General features: G+C 42.2%; 2 protein-coding genes across 5 annotated transcripts; one reads left to right on the top strand and one right to left on the bottom strand.

Moving 5' to 3' along the window:
• The first annotated feature begins 1,581 nt into the window (after positions 1–1,581).
• Positions 1,582–6,703, top strand: LOC135399174 (mRNA export factor-like). The gene is made up of 9 exons (XM_064630935.1): positions 1,582–2,024; positions 2,081–2,173; positions 2,268–2,354; positions 2,431–2,517; positions 2,595–2,666; positions 2,729–2,836; positions 2,894–3,070; positions 5,321–5,515; positions 6,541–6,703. The coding sequence occupies exons 1-9, from the start codon at positions 1,836–1,838 to the stop codon at positions 6,625–6,627; spliced, it is 1,095 nt and encodes a 364-aa protein (XP_064487005.1). The 5' UTR covers positions 1,582–1,835; the 3' UTR covers positions 6,628–6,703.
• Positions 6,704–6,714: 11 nt separating this feature from the next.
• Positions 6,715–17,560, bottom strand: LOC135399173 (serine/threonine-protein kinase Sgk1-like). 4 transcript variants are annotated; one of them, XM_064630931.1, is made up of 17 exons: positions 17,423–17,560; positions 16,697–16,880; positions 15,931–16,064; positions 15,732–15,815; positions 15,494–15,642; positions 15,319–15,418; positions 14,660–14,688; positions 14,444–14,549; positions 14,212–14,379; positions 13,989–14,101; positions 13,862–13,898; positions 12,511–12,597; positions 12,302–12,397; positions 11,104–11,211; positions 8,564–8,701; positions 8,197–8,254; positions 6,715–8,106 (listed from the first exon to the last, which is right to left on the bottom strand). In XM_064630931.1, the coding sequence occupies exons 3-17, from the start codon at positions 16,054–16,056 to the stop codon at positions 8,006–8,008; spliced, it is 1,500 nt and encodes a 499-aa protein (XP_064487001.1). In that variant the 5' UTR covers positions 16,057–16,064; positions 16,697–16,880; positions 17,423–17,560; the 3' UTR covers positions 6,715–8,005. The 4 variants fall into 4 exon arrangements, with proteins under 4 accessions (XP_064487001.1, XP_064487002.1, XP_064486999.1 ...); XM_064630932.1 differs by lacking the exon at positions 17,423–17,560 and adding an exon at positions 17,075–17,174; XM_064630929.1 differs by lacking the exon at positions 17,423–17,560 and adding an exon at positions 16,881–17,065 and having other exon boundaries at positions 16,697–16,743.
• Positions 17,561–17,682: the final 122 nt, after the last annotated feature.

The following is a 17,682-nucleotide window of genomic DNA, read 5'->3' as shown; positions in this document are numbered from 1 at the left end:
GATCTTTTTCTTCACGCGAGTTGTATTTTCCTAGTATCCAAGTCTTATCAGGCAAAGTTTTCGTGCGAAAGCGGGAGAAGAAGGTTTTGACGTCCGTTTGTACCCACATCCGTCTAACCCGTAACCGCATGTAAATAAACGTAAGCAACGGAGAGATTGGCGGTCAAGGGATTTTCTTGAATTGAACTCCGAAATTTCCCAAGTCATACTAACGTTTTCCTTGCGGAAATAGGTTCCTCGTGGTCATTTTACTCCAGTATAGCACCACGACAAACCCGACAACTGCTGAAATAAATTCACCGAAAATCCACGGAAATCAGTCCTTGGCTCCGCCTCTTTTTTGTGCGAGGAAAGGAGGTTACATTGACACGCCATACGAGGGACAGAGGGCGAACACAACCCACAGAACAAACACACGCGGTGAGTGTGAGAATCAGAGATATCTTATCAAAGACGAGGTCACTCGACGTTTTGACGAGCAGGGAAGGAAATCAATTTTTAGCGCTCAAACTAGAGCCGACAAAAATAAGTATTTAAAGATTTTGAAACATTTATTTTACTGAAAAACAAGCTTTCGGACGGAGTCCGTCCTCCGTTCGAAAGCTTGTTTTTCAGTAAAATAAATGTTTCAATCTCTTTAATTTTATTTCAGTGTATTTTATTTTAATCTCTTTAAATACTTATTTTATTCGCTTGCGAGTGCTAGACTTCCCCCATTTTTTGGCTGTTAGTTCAGAGCTGACAAAAAAGAGTCGGCTCATTTCTGTGGATTTTCGGTGAATTTATTTCAGAAATTGTCGTTGCGTTATGTGTGTCTTATCAAGTGCTATATCACGATAACCCCCCCCCCCCAAAAAAAAAACGAAAAAAAAAAAACGTTTAGGTTGACTTGGGAAATTTCGGAGTTCAATTCAAGGAATTAGATTCCCATCAATTGAAATGAAATAAAAATGGTACCAATATGTGACAAATGTTCCTGGCAGAAAAAATCCCTTATCTTGTCTCTCCGTTGCCTACGCTATTTACTATACGGATTTATTCTGTGACGGACTTTGAAAGCCTATGTTCGCAGTACGGACATTCCCCAGATTTTTTCCAGAGAGGGGGGGGGGGCGAAGCGTGCAACCCCTCTCACATCTTTCCCTGTTCAGAGATTCGCATCATGACATACGTATCTGAGAAAAATTCTGACCACCTATGAATAAAGAGTGCACAAAAGGAAAGGGAGTGAACACATAGAGTGAATATAAGTAAAGAGTAAAATGCAAGCGAGCTGGAGTATAATTGACGTTTGCAACGTGATAACATGATATGTCCCTGAGCTTGGGGAAAGGACAAAACAAAAAACAAAACAAAACAAAAACGAACAGCTTTTGTTTCTTTGTCCTTCCCCCAAGGGAGTGACGCCCCTGTTGCACCTCCACCCTCATGCTCTTTTTCTCTGGTGAATGCTTTCTTGGTATTTTTCCAATATTGCAATTTTTCAATACATTCTCGCACCACGCGCGCGCAAAAAAAAGAACCACCACACACCCACAGGTCTGGCAACACTGAAGGTGGTGTATGTAGGTGAAACCGCAGCACAAGGCACAAGCGTACCGAGGTGAAGTGTGACGCGAAGGATACTCTACTCGACGGTGTGAATAATGGCGCCGTAGCATTTTGCAAGGCGTTGTTGGCTTTGTAGTTGCGTTTTTAGCCACAGCACTGCATTTGTTAGAAAAAAGTGGTGCTCCACGTAAGCAAGCAGTGTGCTAGTCAACGTTTGTATTGTTTGCTGGTTCCTAGAAGAGAGACGGTAATTTCGGAAGATCTCCGACCGTCTCTTCACAGGCATGTTTGGATCGACAGCCAGCACTTATGGCGGTGGTGTGGGAATGTTCAACACCACAGCCACTGGGACGCATAACCCTATGAAAGATTATGAAGTAGTCTCACCTCCTGATGATTCAATCAGTAGTCTTGCATTCAGTCCTGCAGCGCTGCCACAGAATTTTCTCATCGCTGGCAGTTGGGACAATCAGGTAAGAACGCGACAATTTAAGAACATTCCCGAGCTTGTTACGCTTCGCTGTTGCAGATACGATGTTGGGAAGTGCAGAGTACGGGTCAGACCATTCCCAAGGCACAGCAGACTCATCAGGGCCCTGTACTGGACGTCGCATGGAGCGATGTACGAGTACACCCACTGTAGAAGTTTTTTTAAAGCAGCTAGTATTTTCATAGTAGTATCTGCATATATTAGAAATGCGCTAACCGCTTTGCAGGACGGCACAAAAGTTTTTTCAGCTTCCTGCGACAAAACTGTGAAAATGTGGGATCTCAACAGCAATCAAGCAATGCCCATTGCACAGGCAAGTTGCAATTACATCATGTGTAGCAGCTTCCGTGAAAGGCTACATTCTCTCTTTCACACTGTTAACATTCCAGCATGAGGCACCTGTCAAAACAGTCCATTGGGTTAAGGCACCAAATTATTCCTGCATTATGACAGCAAGTTGGGACAAAACCTTGAAGGTGAGTGGTCTTTATTTTTCTGGCAATGGATAGCGTTCAATTCTCGCATTAAACTTCATTGATTGCTCCAATTTCAGTTCTGGGACACACGGACGCCGACGCCAATGCTAACGATCAACTTGCCAGAAAGATGCTACTGCGCCGATGTTGTACGTTTCAGCAAGAGACTGCTTTCGCTGTTGCAAAGTGTTAATGGACTGTATTTTGTAAGGTGTATCCCATGGCCGTCGTGAGTACTGCAGGACGTGGCATCATCGTCTACCAGCTTGAGGGCCAGCCCCAGGAATACAAGAAGATCGAGTCGCCTCTCAAGTACCAGGTGATGCTATCCGGGTTTGTTTTCAATTTGTCCTAAATTGCATTTTTTTTTACGCAGCACCGGTGTGTGTCAATCTTCATGGACAAGAAGGGCCAACCAAGCGGCTTTGGCCTTGGGAGTGTGGAAGGGAGAGTGGCCATCCAATATGTGAACCCTCAGAACCCAAAAGACAACTTCACATTCAAGTGTCACAGAGCCAATGGAACTACCAATGGTTTCCAGGACATATTTGCTGTAAGCAGACTCCCAGCTGTTCATGTGGCTTTCGTGTCGGTACTTACCCATCGAAGAAAAATGTCTCAGTTCTGGTTGTAGTTGTGGTTGTCAGGGACAAACGTTTACACAAGAAGGAATGCCTGCTGAGTACTGTTTTAGACATTATGGTTGAGTGGAGCATGTGAGAATAGTCACAAAAGTGTACAACAAAGCAGTTTGTTGAAGACATTGCTGTCAACCTCCTAATTCGACTCTATCTCACCTAAGGAGTGCAATTTGCACTGTAAGAGTGAGAAGGCGACGCAAAATCATGTTTTCAAGGACTGTGGAAAATTCCAAGGTTTTCTTGACCTTGAAAGTAGCACTTTCAAATTCTGGGTATCCAAGGTTTTCAAGTACCAGTGGGAGCCATGACACAAATCGTAACATTGTTCCGTTTCTTTTGTTAGACTGAGACTGTGGACCTCATGACATGTTGGGAAGAGATTTTTGTAGTTTTTTTTCTTCAGGATTTTCCAAAAGTAGCGATTGTTGGAAGGATGACATATACTAGAGCCTCGTCTTTTTGGGTAAAGAACTAAAAAAAAAACCCAAAACGAAGGTGCCAAAGTACAAATTCAGCCGCCAATACGGGCACGGGCGAACGCTAATCATCTCGTGCCTCTGACATTCACGAAGCATATTTATTATTTTCCACGTGATATTGCCAAATTTTACTGCATCCAAAATAAAACTATTTCCAAAAACACAACTTGGAAACACGAGGATCTATGTAGACACTGTGTAGACATGAACTTTACAATAGTAGAACCTCTATGTAGTGATCCTGCATATAGATCACTTTACTGTTTACGAACAAGACGCGCCATCTGCGCATGCGTGGGGTTGGTGTGGGAAAAACACACTGAACACAGCATGCGCAAGTGCGACATCGGCCGTTTTGCACTGCTGCACCGCTCTAGACTGTCTCAACCCTCGTACAGTCAACCCTCGATTTATGAACACCCTCGGTTCCCCGAAAAATTGTTCATAAATCGAAAATTCCGTTAAGTGAGTACTATCGAGCAAATGGAACAGTATTTCAGAGTTGATATTGTGTTTATAATTCAATATATTGTGTAATTTTGCTTTGGACCATGCCTTCTGCTGTATCAGTCTCACAAAACACAGATGTTAGCGCATTCACACTCTGTTTATTATGCGATACTAAATAGTTTAATTTTGCTTTGGACCATGCCTTCCGCTGTGTCCATTGAGGTCAGGAACACTTCTGCAAAAACCCGTTTGTTGTTCGGATTTCGAGGGGTTAAGAACCGAGGTTGCAATACCTCGAAAACGTTTTGTCTGTTCAGGCGTCATTCATAAGACCACGAATAATCCCTTTGAAGGTTTTTGTTGGCCTCGGAACGATCCGTTCATAAATTGAGGGCAAAAACGCTGGGCAACTCCTAGTTGGTTCCCAGAAATTCCATTCATTATTCGAATATCGAGGTTCATAAAACGAGATGAAAATGCATGTAAAAAGTTTGGTTCCTCGTGCTAGTGTTCATAAAACGAGGGAATTCATAAATCGAGGGTTAACTGTAATTTAGAGCTCTGAAGGAATCAGACAAGCGTCGCTACAAGACGAAATTGTTTCTGAACAGTATACAACGTGGCGATCTCTTTGCGCTCCACATCAACACCTGGACAGCTCAGCCACGAAATATGTCGCCGATCACAATCGCATTACCTAATATGTTTTTGCTGAGCCAGTTCACTGCTGGTACTGTGCTAGTGTACAAGTCGCTGGAAGCATACAGTTACTTCACCTTAGGCGAGCTGTTTGACTAGGGAGTTTGTGAAACCCACGCTAATTTGCCACCATGCACAGTGTTACACAATGTTAGCGTTGTTTATTTGTACACAAGGGTCATGAGTGAATCTTTCTGTTTAACTGCCGTGATCAAACGATTTCAGCATGCTGCAGAAAGTGATGAAAAGTGATTTTGCCACCGGTTACGGCATGCCCATTTTGCATGAAAACGATCATCGCAATCGATTGTTTTGCCCGCAACAAGAAAACGACCTGCTGAAGGCAGCGCCACCTCTGGAGGGTGATATCAGGCGCACAATATGGTCTATAGTGATGCAAAATTTGAGGCCGCAATGTGTTGAAACACCAACCACAGACTTCTGATGTAACAAAGTGGTCCAACCAACATCACAATCTGGTTCTACTGTAGTTACGATACAACAGGCTTTACGATTGTAACAAATATACTGCAGGTCAACGACATAGCATTCCACCCCGTCCATGGCACGTTGGCAACAGTGGGGTCGGACGGAAAGTTCAGCTTCTGGGACAAGGATGCCCGCACGAAGCTCAAGACGTCCGAGCAGATGGAGCTCCCCATCAGCCGCTGCTGCTTCAACGCCCGAGGAGAAATTTTTGCTTATTCAGTCAGCTACGACTGGTCAAAGGTGGATGGGACGCTATTTATTATTTTTTTCCGTGGGAAGTCTAAACGCTTGACTGCAGTGTGGCCACTAACTACTTCTACAGTAGTTTAACTATAACTACTAACTCCTTCGTGATGGAGTAGTTTAAGTAGTTGTTCAACTACCGTATTTTCCGGTGTATAACGCGCACCCCTAAAAACGGGCCGAATTTTAAAAGTGTTCGATGTATAACGCGCACCGCAATGGTGCTACAAGCTTCTGTACTGCCACCAGTATACACAATAAACCAAAGCAGTGCATCATATACGTATGCATATGCTATATTTGAAACACATTTAGTCAAATTCGTTAAACTCCGATGCAACAGCGTCGCTGTCATAGTATACTTCAGTGTCCTCTCTGCTTTCCGTTTCACGTCCCTTCTCAATCACGCCATTCTTCTGAAATGAATTCAAGATTATTGACCGTTTATCAAGTCCACTGTCCTTTCGCCGGATCTGTCAACTGACCCTAAGAGATATGGGAGAATGCCACAGCACACCCTGGAAGTGGCTAGAATTTGTACGTCACTGACCTGAAAAGGAACTCTGCAGGAAAATATAAAATATTTCCGTATATATCGCGTGCATTATACACCGGAAAATACGGTACTTTTCAGGGGAGTAGTAGAGATGTATTTTAACTACATCTCTAACTACTTAATGTTGTCCATCAACACCAATCCCCTTCTATAGTGTTCCTGGACACCTAAATATGAATCACAAGCAGTGATAAAAGATTTAGTACACATGCATGGCACAATTGCTCTGCACCTCCGTTCTCATCAAACAAGTAGCTCGAGGTAAAAGTCGGAAGCACAATCGTGCCGTAAAGCTTGCGGCAAAATCGGAAGTAGTTGGCACCTGCAGTAACCTAACTACTGTAGTTAAACTACTATTTTGGGTAGTTAACTAGTAGTTGCACACTACATTTCTGCAAGTAGTTGATAACTACATGTAGTTAACTACTGGCCATCACTGCTTGACTGATCATCTGCATATTTTCAGGGCCACGAGTTTTACAACCCGCAGAAGAAGAACTACATTTTCCTTCATTCTTGCTTCGAAGAACTGAAGCCCAGAACGAAGAAGTGAACTGATGCTGCTGCTTCATTTCTGCCGTCCTGGTTATGTGTACAGATGTTTCAGAGTAAAGAAAAAGTCTTTGTAATCTCAGGCTCATAAAATTTATGTGTCTCTTTATTGACATTTTTTGGGGATTAAAATATAACGCTATGTACAAAATTTGAATATGCAAAACATTACCTGCACAAAAGAAGAGTTTGCAGAAACTATGGCACGGCGGGATCTTTTTTTTAAAGTGTGTGTGAGTAACAGCAGAAATACGTTACCTCGAGCACGTAGGCCATGATGAGATCAACCTGATGCGTATGTGGTTCTCACGATTTTAAGGTGCTTCATTCTGATTAGCATCATCAATGGGATATACTTTAGTTGTCTGCCTTAGCAAGCAGTTATCACAGTCTGCAGGGGGTCATGTTGTGGTTGCGGCAGGCATTTTCTCCAGCACAGTACTATGTGCCGGTGCGTAGCTTCAATAACAAATGGATAAACAACTGAATGCAGGGATTGCCAGCGAAAGCACAAAAATGCTAAAAGACCAAAGCATTAGCTTCTCATCACTATACACTCTTATTGCTTTAAGCTAAAGGCGGCCATAGCAACGATACAAAGAAACAGAACTATCACATCGTCATTCAGACTAGTAAAATAATCGTGGCCTCTTAGAAAAGGCACATTAGCAGCACAGTGCACACGCACTGTAAAAACTGTTGCCGTTGATTCAAAGTAATCTTAATGCTATCTGTAATGGTTCTGTGAAGATACAGTTGCACGATTTGCATTAAATACATAAACTTGGTCCCCTTTCAATACTGCAACAGACTAGCACCGTATATTGGAAGGCAGGTGAATCGGAGCATTTGGCAGCAGCAGAATCGCTGAAGGCACAAAGAAATGTCTGTGGTCTCAATGTGGAACATATAATAACATACTTTTCTCAATGGTAATGTATATGTACAAACCCTGTATATCGTAAATATGGTCCAAAAGTACCACGTGCATAGTTGCAAAAATTTGAATGACATTGACAAATGACCACACAATGCCCATTTGGATAAACTTGAGAGTAGAATTAAGTAACCAAATACTTTTCTTTTTTTTTCGAAATTGGAGGAGATTTCAAATATGACTCTGAATCTGTTATGAACATCACAAGAAGAACGTATAGCATAAAAAAGTTACTGTGCCAAATGAGTATGGAAAATTACCGTTCTTGTAAACTTACTCTGATAAAAAGTGTAAATAATTCATCTCAAAAGTTGCACAAACATGAACAGAAAACAAACAGAACAAAACAAGTACTTTGCCCTACTAAAGTGAGACTTGCAGGTCTTCACCCCGTGCCAGTGCTGCAGAATTCCAGAGTGGACTCTGGGTGGACTCCGATGGATCATGTCCGAAAGTCCATGGGAGGAGCGTAAGAAAACCCCTGGAATGCATTGTCGGCATCCTGCACGCTGGCACTCATGGTTTGAGACTTCCCAACAGAAGCTGGAAGGAAATGTGGACGCGTTACCACTATACTATGCTGATCTGCTATGCCTGCCGTTCTCCGTTCCTGTTATATGACAAGTTTCATACCTGGCACAGGTTCTTTGATAAACTCTGGATCAATATTCTTCAAGTCCATGCAGCCATTCTGTCAAGAAAGACACAGAATTGAAGGTTGCATTGGCTTACAAAAGTTTGATGAAATTCAAGCAGCAGGAAGCAATAAAAACGGATATGTGAAGCCAATTCATCGCCCGCAAATTTGGTCACAATTTCTTGCACGCCGGAATGTTGCATATTTTGGGGGAACCTCTTCAGTTACTTCAGTATCTCGATATATATGTATATGTCAGGGTCTCGAATCAAGGTGGACAGAAACATGCAAGACTACCCCGTGTAGTTTTGTTTGGGGAAGAAAAAAGGTCTGAGCAGTACTACTATAAATGTGTGCACATACAAGGTTTGGATGGTACGGTGGCTTAATTGCCTTCGCTTCAAGGTCTTGCCAGTTGATGGGCTTGAAGAACTCCTGCCTCTTGATTTCCTCGCCGTCTTCGAGGTGACCAAGTCTTCGCGTTTTGTCCTTCTGCAGCAACTATTACAAATATTCAACGCATAAATTGGCTGACCACTGCAAACAGTGCGGAATCACCAAGTAACAAAAAAAGTGAGTTCAAATTAATGCAAATAGTAGTATTAAAAGGAAGTTAACCAACCATACTTTTTTATGTGCATACTGTAAAACCTTTTTTGTTCACGCACCCCTAATTCTCGCAAACTTTGTGACTTGAAAAATATGCTAACTTCAAGGGCATGCGATAATTTCGAGAAAGAATTCGTACTTCATGAACTACGCTGTAATCACAAGCTTTCCAGGCCTGGATGTATTGGTCATGCATTTTAACTTAGGAGCGGAACCAGAGGAAAAGGAGCCTTTATAATAAGAAAAAGAGGGGTTAAGGCAGTCAAGGTCTTATCATGACGTAATCTAATCAAGGGATGAATTTTACCATCCAGGATTAGCAAAATTTAGTGGGCGCAAATATATGCACAATTCTGAAAAAAATTGGGGCTGTGAAATTTATTTGCGCTTTGTTTTATAGCATTTTGAATTTCTTTTTCGGAACACCTACCATTTTTTTCAGTGTGAATTTGAGGCGTCAAAGATGCGACAACAATAAAAGTTGTGACTCCCAGGACAATCAGATACAGAAAAAAGTACAACTTGTAGATCTTTGTAACTGTGGGACTCGTAACAAAAATTTTTCTTGCTCAGGTAGTTGGCAGCCTCGCATAATCCGGCATGCCGGGATGGAGCAAAGCAGTGGCTTTGTAAAAGTTGGTAGATCACAAAAACCAGCATGCTGAGAAAGCGTGAGAAAACGGCATGTGGCACATAATTAGGGTATAATTGAACCTCTGTATGCAATAAGGGGATAAGTCGAATTATCCCCTTTTTAGTGTTTTTGTTGCAATGACATCTACATACTAGTATGTGCCTGCTAAATAAAATTTAGGACCATAATGCAATTTATTGACTCACTACAGAAAGGTAAGAAACGGAAAATGCATGTGTGTCAATGGGATGGACAGCCAGATCAGGCCCATTTTCTACACATGCATACAAATGGTGTAGCTTAACTTTCGCTATGATGCAGAAATGAACTTCGACTTCCACTCGAAAAACATGTTCTTCCTACCTCACATGACCGTGTCAGCAGTGCTGCCGAGCGTTGTATTCGGAAAAATGTGCGCACTGTGCTAATAAGTCATATTTTGCTGGCCAAGCAGAACAATATTTTCAGGATTGTGCTCATTTAGCAGCATGATAATCACGATCTTAGACTGCTCCACTGCACAAAGGTAACATTGGCCATACTGCCGTCACCATGAAAGTCTGGCTCGTGAAAACGTTTTTTTCCTTCACGAAAACCCTGCGCGTGCATTGTTATATTGAAAAAGGGGATATGTCATGCTCCTGGATTTTGTTCAATTTCTACTAAATCACACACACAGAAATGATGCGAATGGGACACGCATGTAGAGTAGACACATGCATATGTGTTACACATTTTTTTATTTGCGTTATTCGAGGAAACCTATCTGCAAGTACTTTACCAAATATTCGCTTGCAGTTTTCTCGGTTTGGGATTTTTAGACTTATCCCCTTATTGCATACAGAGGCTCAATTATGCGACACATACAATGTGTCCGCACCAGACTATTCTATGTGACATATTCTCTGGACCAGTGGACAACACTGGGCCATGACATTAGTGGCATACGATTCTTGGCCATTACTATCAATGAACACAAAACAAATTTCTTCACTGAAAACAGATGTCACAGCAGAAGCAGATTTGATATTCATAGTGGATTTCGAACATTTTTACACTACCTATTACCTACCTCTTACCTATTTCCCAGTGTTGCAATATTGCATACAGTGTTGCTTTGCTTTGCACAGAAATTGTGCCTGTTATATATGTTGTGTATATAGCGTGTAATGTATAGCGCCTTAAGTTTTAGGGTTTAACCCATTTCTTATCCGAATTGAAGGTTGCCTCTTCAGGGTGAGACCCAATTTTCACCCAGCAAATTGCCCTCACTTGTTTGGCAGGAAATGCAGTTACATCACCCAGTACATTTAGTTCGAGTAACTGAGCCCGATTTCTCCTCAAATTTAGCATACTGTAAGTTTTTCCACCTGAATTCGCATGAGAGCACACGTTTATTTACCAAATTTTTATCCTCCGAATTTGGAAAAAAAAAATATTTTCCCTAATCTTCAGGTTCTAGTAATATACCATGCCGGACTTGCGGAACTCAGTGTCCAGTATCATAATTGTGCGATAATAAATGCTAAGTGGTCTTTGAGCTCATGTTGTTGTTTGTCCTTGTTGTTGTGCCCAAGCTCATGCTTCCTCTTTCATGGATCTTGTTCATCAGCTTGCACACATACACGCTATTTTATCTTATCTTATTCCAGATCCTTACCCCTTCTATGATTCTTCGGGCTGCCAGCGAAATATTGGTCCTTAACTTCAGTGGCTTGTGGAGAATGTTGTCATACATCTCTGTTGTGTCTCTACTGTAGAAAGGCGGCTGTAACAACGGAGAGCAGTTAAGTGCACAGTCGCTTCCAATCGGAGCAAACGCAACCAGACAATGTCACTTTGGGAGAAAGAGAAAGCCTGTTTCCTGCACCATGTGACAGATGACACTGCTCTTTTGTGTCCTTTTGTAGCACTTTCACATGGAAAGCCACAGGGAAACAGTGTGCCGCACGGATACTTCTACCATATTTGGTCTTGGGTATATAAGAAGAAATTTCTACTTGGCCCTGGAGAAGCTAAAGTTGACACTATATAAGACGCTTGTGCGACCGAAACTCGAATACGCGTCAGCCGTCTGGGACCCAGTGCAATCGTCATTAATTCATAAACTGGAAGCAGTGCAGAACCGCGCGACCCGTTTCATCTTCTCGAACTACCACCGCACAGCCAGCCAGTGTTTCAGCTATGAAAGTCTCATTATCCTTACAGCCATTATCTTTATGCCGTAAAATTAGCTGTCTTTCTCTCTTCCATAGCATATGCTTCCACAATCCCACTTTAAAGGATGACCTCCTCGCCTCTCCGCATTACTTTTCATCACGCATTGACCATCAGCACAAAGTAGGGATACCTCACTGCAGGACTAGCGCTTTTTCAAACTCGTTTGTACCGAGAACAAGCATTGACTGGAATCACCTTCCATCTTCACTATTTTGTACCAACTCGGAAACATTCCATAGAAACATTACGGATCATTTGTAAAACCACTCCCCTCTGTAGTGCTTTGCCCTGAGGGTATTAATAAATAAATAAATAAATGAATTTTGCTTATGTAAAGTTGCAGATAAAACTAAGGGATATTTGGCTTCACAGCATGTACCAAACTCGTGCCGATTAGATAGTCTGGACTGTTCCACGCATGCCACGAGAAAAGGCCCTGTTCTATCAGCACAGTCGAGCAGACGACGGCCAAGATAATGGTTTTGTTCATCCAGCACATTTCTAGCACACCGGACCACGTAACAGTGAGCTCTTCCGACAGAAAACAATGCCATCTGTTCCCTGTTTTAGTGACGTTCTCTAGTTGTGGGAGAGAGTGAAGTTTCACGACTTCTTGTTTCTAAGTGGATGACACATACCAGGCCATAAAGCATCTCGTACAAAACTGCTCCAAGACACCACCAGTCCACAGTTCGATCGTAGGCTTCCTTCCGCAACACTTCCGGCGCAAGGTACTAAGGTACAGGTTGAAAACATTCAGTCAGGAAAATTCCAAAATGTCAGGAGCTGGCTAAGGTTTCTTGTACTACAGATTTGTATTTTGTCGTCTGCAAGCAAACCCACTCACTTCTGGAGTGCCACAAAAGGTGCTGGTTGTTTCTCGTTCCCGAAGACCTTCTTTGCAAAGACCAAAGTCCGTCAAGACGACGTGACCCTAAGTAGAAGCAGAGTGTATACTCAGCGGTGAAGGAAACACGTTTGAGGATAGCTCCAATGAAATACATAATTGAATCAAATGACTTACAGTTAATTGAAGCTGGTATTACCAAGAAACAGATGTGTAATAAGTTGAGCTATGAGCATTTTTGGGCATTCTTAGCAACTTGTGTGATGTTGCACCAACAAAAACCACTGTCATGGCTAGAAACCCCTCGGTTAGCGATTTTCACAAACTTACAGCAAGAAGTTAGGGTTCGCTCTACAATGCTCACAAGTATTATGGGACAACTTGACAAAAGCCTACTAGTACTACATGGCGACCAGGTGAAATTAAGGACACATCATGAAACATTGTGTGTTGTCATAGGATGTGGCTACTTTTGCCCTGTACTAATGTTTCGTACCATTTTTTAAAAACAATTTCCAGTGATTAATAAACTGACATAGGCAACTCCCAATTCCTTTATCTAAGACAAAACATGCAAAGAAGCATTAACAAATGTTGTAGAATCCTATCTGTATAGGTATGTCATTTGATGTTATATAAGACAGGTTTTTGAGGTCTGAATATCATTTCTTGTAGCACTACTCTCCTCTTAGCCCTAATCATGTTCTTGACCAATGCAAGATCAATTAAGATTTTCAGTGCTATTGTGGTTGCAGCAAACAAACCCAAATTGCATGACACTCAGCAGGACCTGACTACTGAAAGCAAAACCAATTCTTAAAGGAAGGAGTAGCATTAGAGCAGCTGGTATTCCGTATGAAATCAGCATGATCTAATCTTTAATCTTTGGCGGAAAGCTGTGTATAGGCTTCTCGTCTGAAGACTCACAATTGCACAGATTTCGAGCAAGATTGCATGCTTCTTGTGCAAACTGATAGGAACAAAGGGGCAAGCTTCCTTGGCCCTTTCACAAGGAAAACTCTGGGCTGAGTCAGATAACGCAACCTCAGTGATCTGCAACTAAGTTGTATAGCAACGTGAAGCAGCAATTTGAAAGACGCTAGCAAGTTGCACAACTAGGCTGCAAGAGAGAATTGCTTCTTGAGAGGTTTGCCTGATGACTAATACTCGCAGCGCCTCTATTGTTGGCACATTTCACATTAAACATATTGTTACAACGTTGTTAAACTGCCAACCTTGCACATAAGGGCAAGTTGCATGACAGTTGCACTCAGTGAGAAACGGCACACACCTGCGGCCTGCTGCAGAAGAGAATAGCTAATTTTGATAGTCTATGAAACATGTGGCTTACCTGCCAATCAAGAAGAATATTTTCAGGCTTCAGGTCCCTGAAAACAAACGCACGACAGTGTCACCCATACAGCTACGCTGCCAGGTTTTGCAAGCGTAGTTCTCCGTAGCTTATTCCTATTTACTACCTGTAGACAGTCCCTTGAGAATGTAGATATGAAAGAGCACTCGTCATTTCTGCTGCATAGAACCGTGCCCTTGGCTCGGCAAAGTACCTTTCCCGTTGCAGATGGAAGAACAGCTGCAATTGCGCAGAACATCAGCACTATTAAAGTGAAATGTGCCGCAACACCGGTGACTCATTCCTTAAGAATGCTAGAGCAATTAAAAGCCTTCCACAGTAATTCTCACCTCACCACCGTTCACATAATCAAGGACAAAATAGAGCTTGTCCGAAGTTTGGAATGAAAAATGAAGTCCCACGAGGAAGGGGTGGTGCAGGTTCTTTAGAAGAACGTTCCTTTCGGACATGATGTGGTTGCGTTCGTTGCGTTTGAGAATGATCTTTTTCTGCAGCACCTGAAAGGGGAGAGATATGTGAGCTTGTTGGTAGAGTTCCCTTTCAAAGCCCCCTTATGCTTACCTTGACTGCATAGAGCTTCTGCTCTGCTTTGTGCTTTGCAAGCATAACTTTTCCAAAGCTGCCTTTCCCAATAACTTTTAAGAACTCGAAGTCGCTTGGCTTGACACTGTTGGTGTAGAAATAACGTGGGTTAGGAAGAACTATGGAGATAATGTAAATGTACTAGATAAGGATGCCAACAGGTTGTAAAGCACAGTACATGCAGGTTAGGCTTACTGTGGTTTCTCAGTTGTGCCCAAATCAACCTGTAGAAAAAAGAAAAGAAAGTACTATAATCTTCCAGTGATGCTGCATCAGCCGTTGCTGCATTATGTCATCCGCATGTTCACCAAATGCTTATAAATTCGGGTCAGTTTGTCAGCGATGTAAGAGTCACTTCTGAAGCAAGTTAAAAGTACAAAAATCATAGGAATAGTAAGACTTGGTAAAACTTGCGCCACAGTTACCGCTTCAGAGGCACCTGTAAGAATTACGATAAAGCAAACAAGCACTTTTGATGTAATAATATGGTAAAACTTGACATATATAGAATATGTCTCATATTTTCTTACGCTTCAATTAATTTACCCATGTTCAGCTGCAAGCCCAAGTTTTTGAACCAATAATACATCTCCCTCATCTGTGAGCCTCTAAGCACACTGGGAACCTTAATTTTGAAAGCAGCTGCGACAATTCTACTAGAAGACACTGTGCCAAAATCCTTTTCGGATTAAAACTGGCAATTAGGATTACATTTTGGGATACCACTATTTTATCTTCGAGAGATCTAGGACATGATAGTGAATAGAAAGGATGCGGGCTTATTTCGTGTTTGTTCCGGAAACATAAAGGTTTGTGATGACATAAAATGCAAATTAAATTACTCTTTTCCGTACCTTTTCTGGAGGCTCAGTTGTTGGTGTTCCGGGGCTGTCGTCGTCTTCGTGTGCCTCTGAAATATTCTTGTCCATGTTCAGGAATGTACGAACTTCTTCCCTACAATGAAAAAACAAAACAAAAACAAATATGCCGCAATCAATTGACAAATTGAGACTTGCAAAATGCACTTACAGTTGCAACAACTTTTCATCATTCACCAGTTTCTGAACGAACTCATCCAGTCCCTGTCTCCGCGATCGTATGAACTCTGGACTGAAGTTGTTGCCAAACAGTTTCTTTCCTGGAAGCTTTAGAGCCACACCGGGATACTGCTTCTTGATCTGTGAGCAGAAGAATTTAAAACTATTTTATCTGGACAAGCCCATGAAGCAGCATCAGAGATGATGTGTGTACAGCATGCACAACTTACAATGTCTAACAACCGGCTGAAGTCTGTGTAACGCCGCAACACAAACCAGGTGTGGTTGTCCATGGCTACGACGACTTTATACATCTACAAGGCAGTACGAGTTTGTTTGCAATCAGCGGTAGCTCTTGAAAGTCAGTTTCCTTTTCTTTTTCTCTGTTCCACCCCAATTAAATGGGCACAGAAAATATGCAAATCTCACCGTAAACTTTTTGTGACTTTCACAGATCTCAGAGTTGGTAACTGAAGCAGATGTCATTACGGGGGACGCGGACCCATTGTGGTGTTGAAGATCGAGTGCTTTTGGTACAGGTATAGGGTCCGACATGCCGCAATCTACATCGACAGTATATTTAGTTATCAAGAGCAACTGCGCAAGCTCAACAAACCAGAGTAAACTAAGGCAAATGAAGTAAACTGCAGCAGGACAACTCAGTCAACAGTCTACGTACAATTCGTCGGCGACTTGAATGACGTATTAGAACAAATCATTGAGATGGAACAAAGGGATTTACTGGTTGTGAATGGCACGCAAGCACAATCGTATCTTATCACAGCAACCTTTGACATGATTATGCAGTACTACGGATGAGTGACTAGTATTGATAACAAAATACAAGGTGATGTTATATCTTCTGACAATACAATGCTGTCCTCACGTTACACGACAAGCGGAAAATTCCGTCTCCCACACACGTCTACACTGTCAATTGAAATGCATAGTGATGGCTTCATACAAAATATCAACTTACTGCAACCATGATACAGCACGTCATTAATCACACTCGCCCTCAAAGTCAAACCTAACATCGCCCAACCAAGTGCACAGAGCCACGACACTTCGTAAGACGAGGACGAGTGCCAACTATGCTTGCGTAAAATTGTTTTACGAGCGGAGACGACCAGATAGGACACCGTACCATAAGATAACTCGAAAGCAGGACAAGAAAACAAAGACGTGCCCTCACCTTGTGTGTTTACACAGAAGCTCGGATGATGTGAAGTCAGAAGTGACCTAGGAAGTGTTCAAAGACGAGCATGCATTCTACAATCCTCTGGACGGTGAGCCAGTATGATGGCTTCTTATATTGCTGACCAGTGAGCCAGTTACATCAGGTTTTCTAAAGTGACCGACAATGAACTTTCACCAACCTGGAACGAAAAAATATGGCATTGTAACTTCCTTCGACTTCGCCGAGTGTGTTGGGGGATTTGAAGTGGTCATGAAGTCCGCCTCTCAATATTTTCTTTAAGGCATGTCGACGTCCCGAGTTTGAACTATGTGTAGCACTACGGAACCGCAAGGATTTGTACCAAACCATGACGGGTGTCGCGCGTACACTTACAAGTTTGGAAATGTGGTTGTCACACTCTGGAGAGGAGTAGAATACGGAAGTTTCTCTTCATTTTTTTTTTTTTTTTTCCTTTTTGTAAACACTACATAAGAGAACCAACCTCTGCTTCGACACTTATCTAAGTGTTTCACAAATGATAAGGATGTAATCGGACTTCCCGAAGACACGCGAGACTTCAGACCCTCCAAGTGTCTGATGTCGCACTGTGCGTTACCTTCGGGTACTTCTGAGGAAAACACTGCTCATTACTTTTCAGTGGTAGCGTATAGCGATTCCCAAGGACTCTTACTACTTTTACTTTGGATTAAAAGTGTGAAAATGAGCGAACGTTTTTCTTACCGTTCCTTTGCACATATTGTTGACAGTGGTGGTGAAAGTTTCTTCCTTGTATTTAAACGAGTTTCTAAATTCTTCTTCGACCTTTCGCACAGCAAGAAGAAACTTCTGAAACGCCCCCTCCTTCCTTTGTAGGGTTAAAAAACGACAAGAGATGGCGATAGCATACGGCACGAATTCGTGAAAAATTAACTTTGTTAATATACGTAATTTCAAAAAAATCAACGCAAAAGCAATAAAAGCAGAAAAGCACAAAAATGCAT

This window comes from Ornithodoros turicata, chromosome 6 (genome assembly GCF_037126465.1).
Source record: "Ornithodoros turicata isolate Travis chromosome 6, ASM3712646v1, whole genome shotgun sequence".
Taxonomy (NCBI): domain Eukaryota; kingdom Metazoa; phylum Arthropoda; class Arachnida; order Ixodida; family Argasidae; genus Ornithodoros; species Ornithodoros turicata.
Note: the sequence above shows the minus strand (reverse complement) of the source record. Positions and strands in the feature narration are given on the sequence as shown.

Bases quoted from the DNA above. Each gene is read 5' to 3' on its own strand.
- LOC135399174 (XM_064630935.1), top strand. From the start codon at position 1,836: ATGTTTGGATCGACAGCCAGCACTTATGGCGGTGGTGTGGGAATGTTC. The intron at 2,174-2,267 runs GTACGAGTACAC...ACCGCTTTGCAG, and splicing joins TGGACGTCGCATGGAGCGAT to GACGGCACAAAAGTTTTTTC. The intron at 5,516-6,540 runs GTGGATGGGACG...GCATATTTTCAG, and splicing joins TCAGCTACGACTGGTCAAAG to GGCCACGAGTTTTACAACCC.
- LOC135399173 (XM_064630929.1), bottom strand. From the start codon at position 17,050: ATGGTTTGGTACAAATCCTTGCGGTTCCGTAGTGCTACACATAGTTCA. The intron at 16,744-16,880 runs GTTGGTGAAAGT...AACACTTCCTAG, and splicing joins GCCATATTTTTTCGTTCCAG to GTCACTTCTGACTTCACATC. The intron at 8,107-8,196 runs GTATGAAACTTG...ATTTCCTTCCAG, and splicing joins TATCAAAGAACCTGTGCCAG to CTTCTGTTGGGAAGTCTCAA.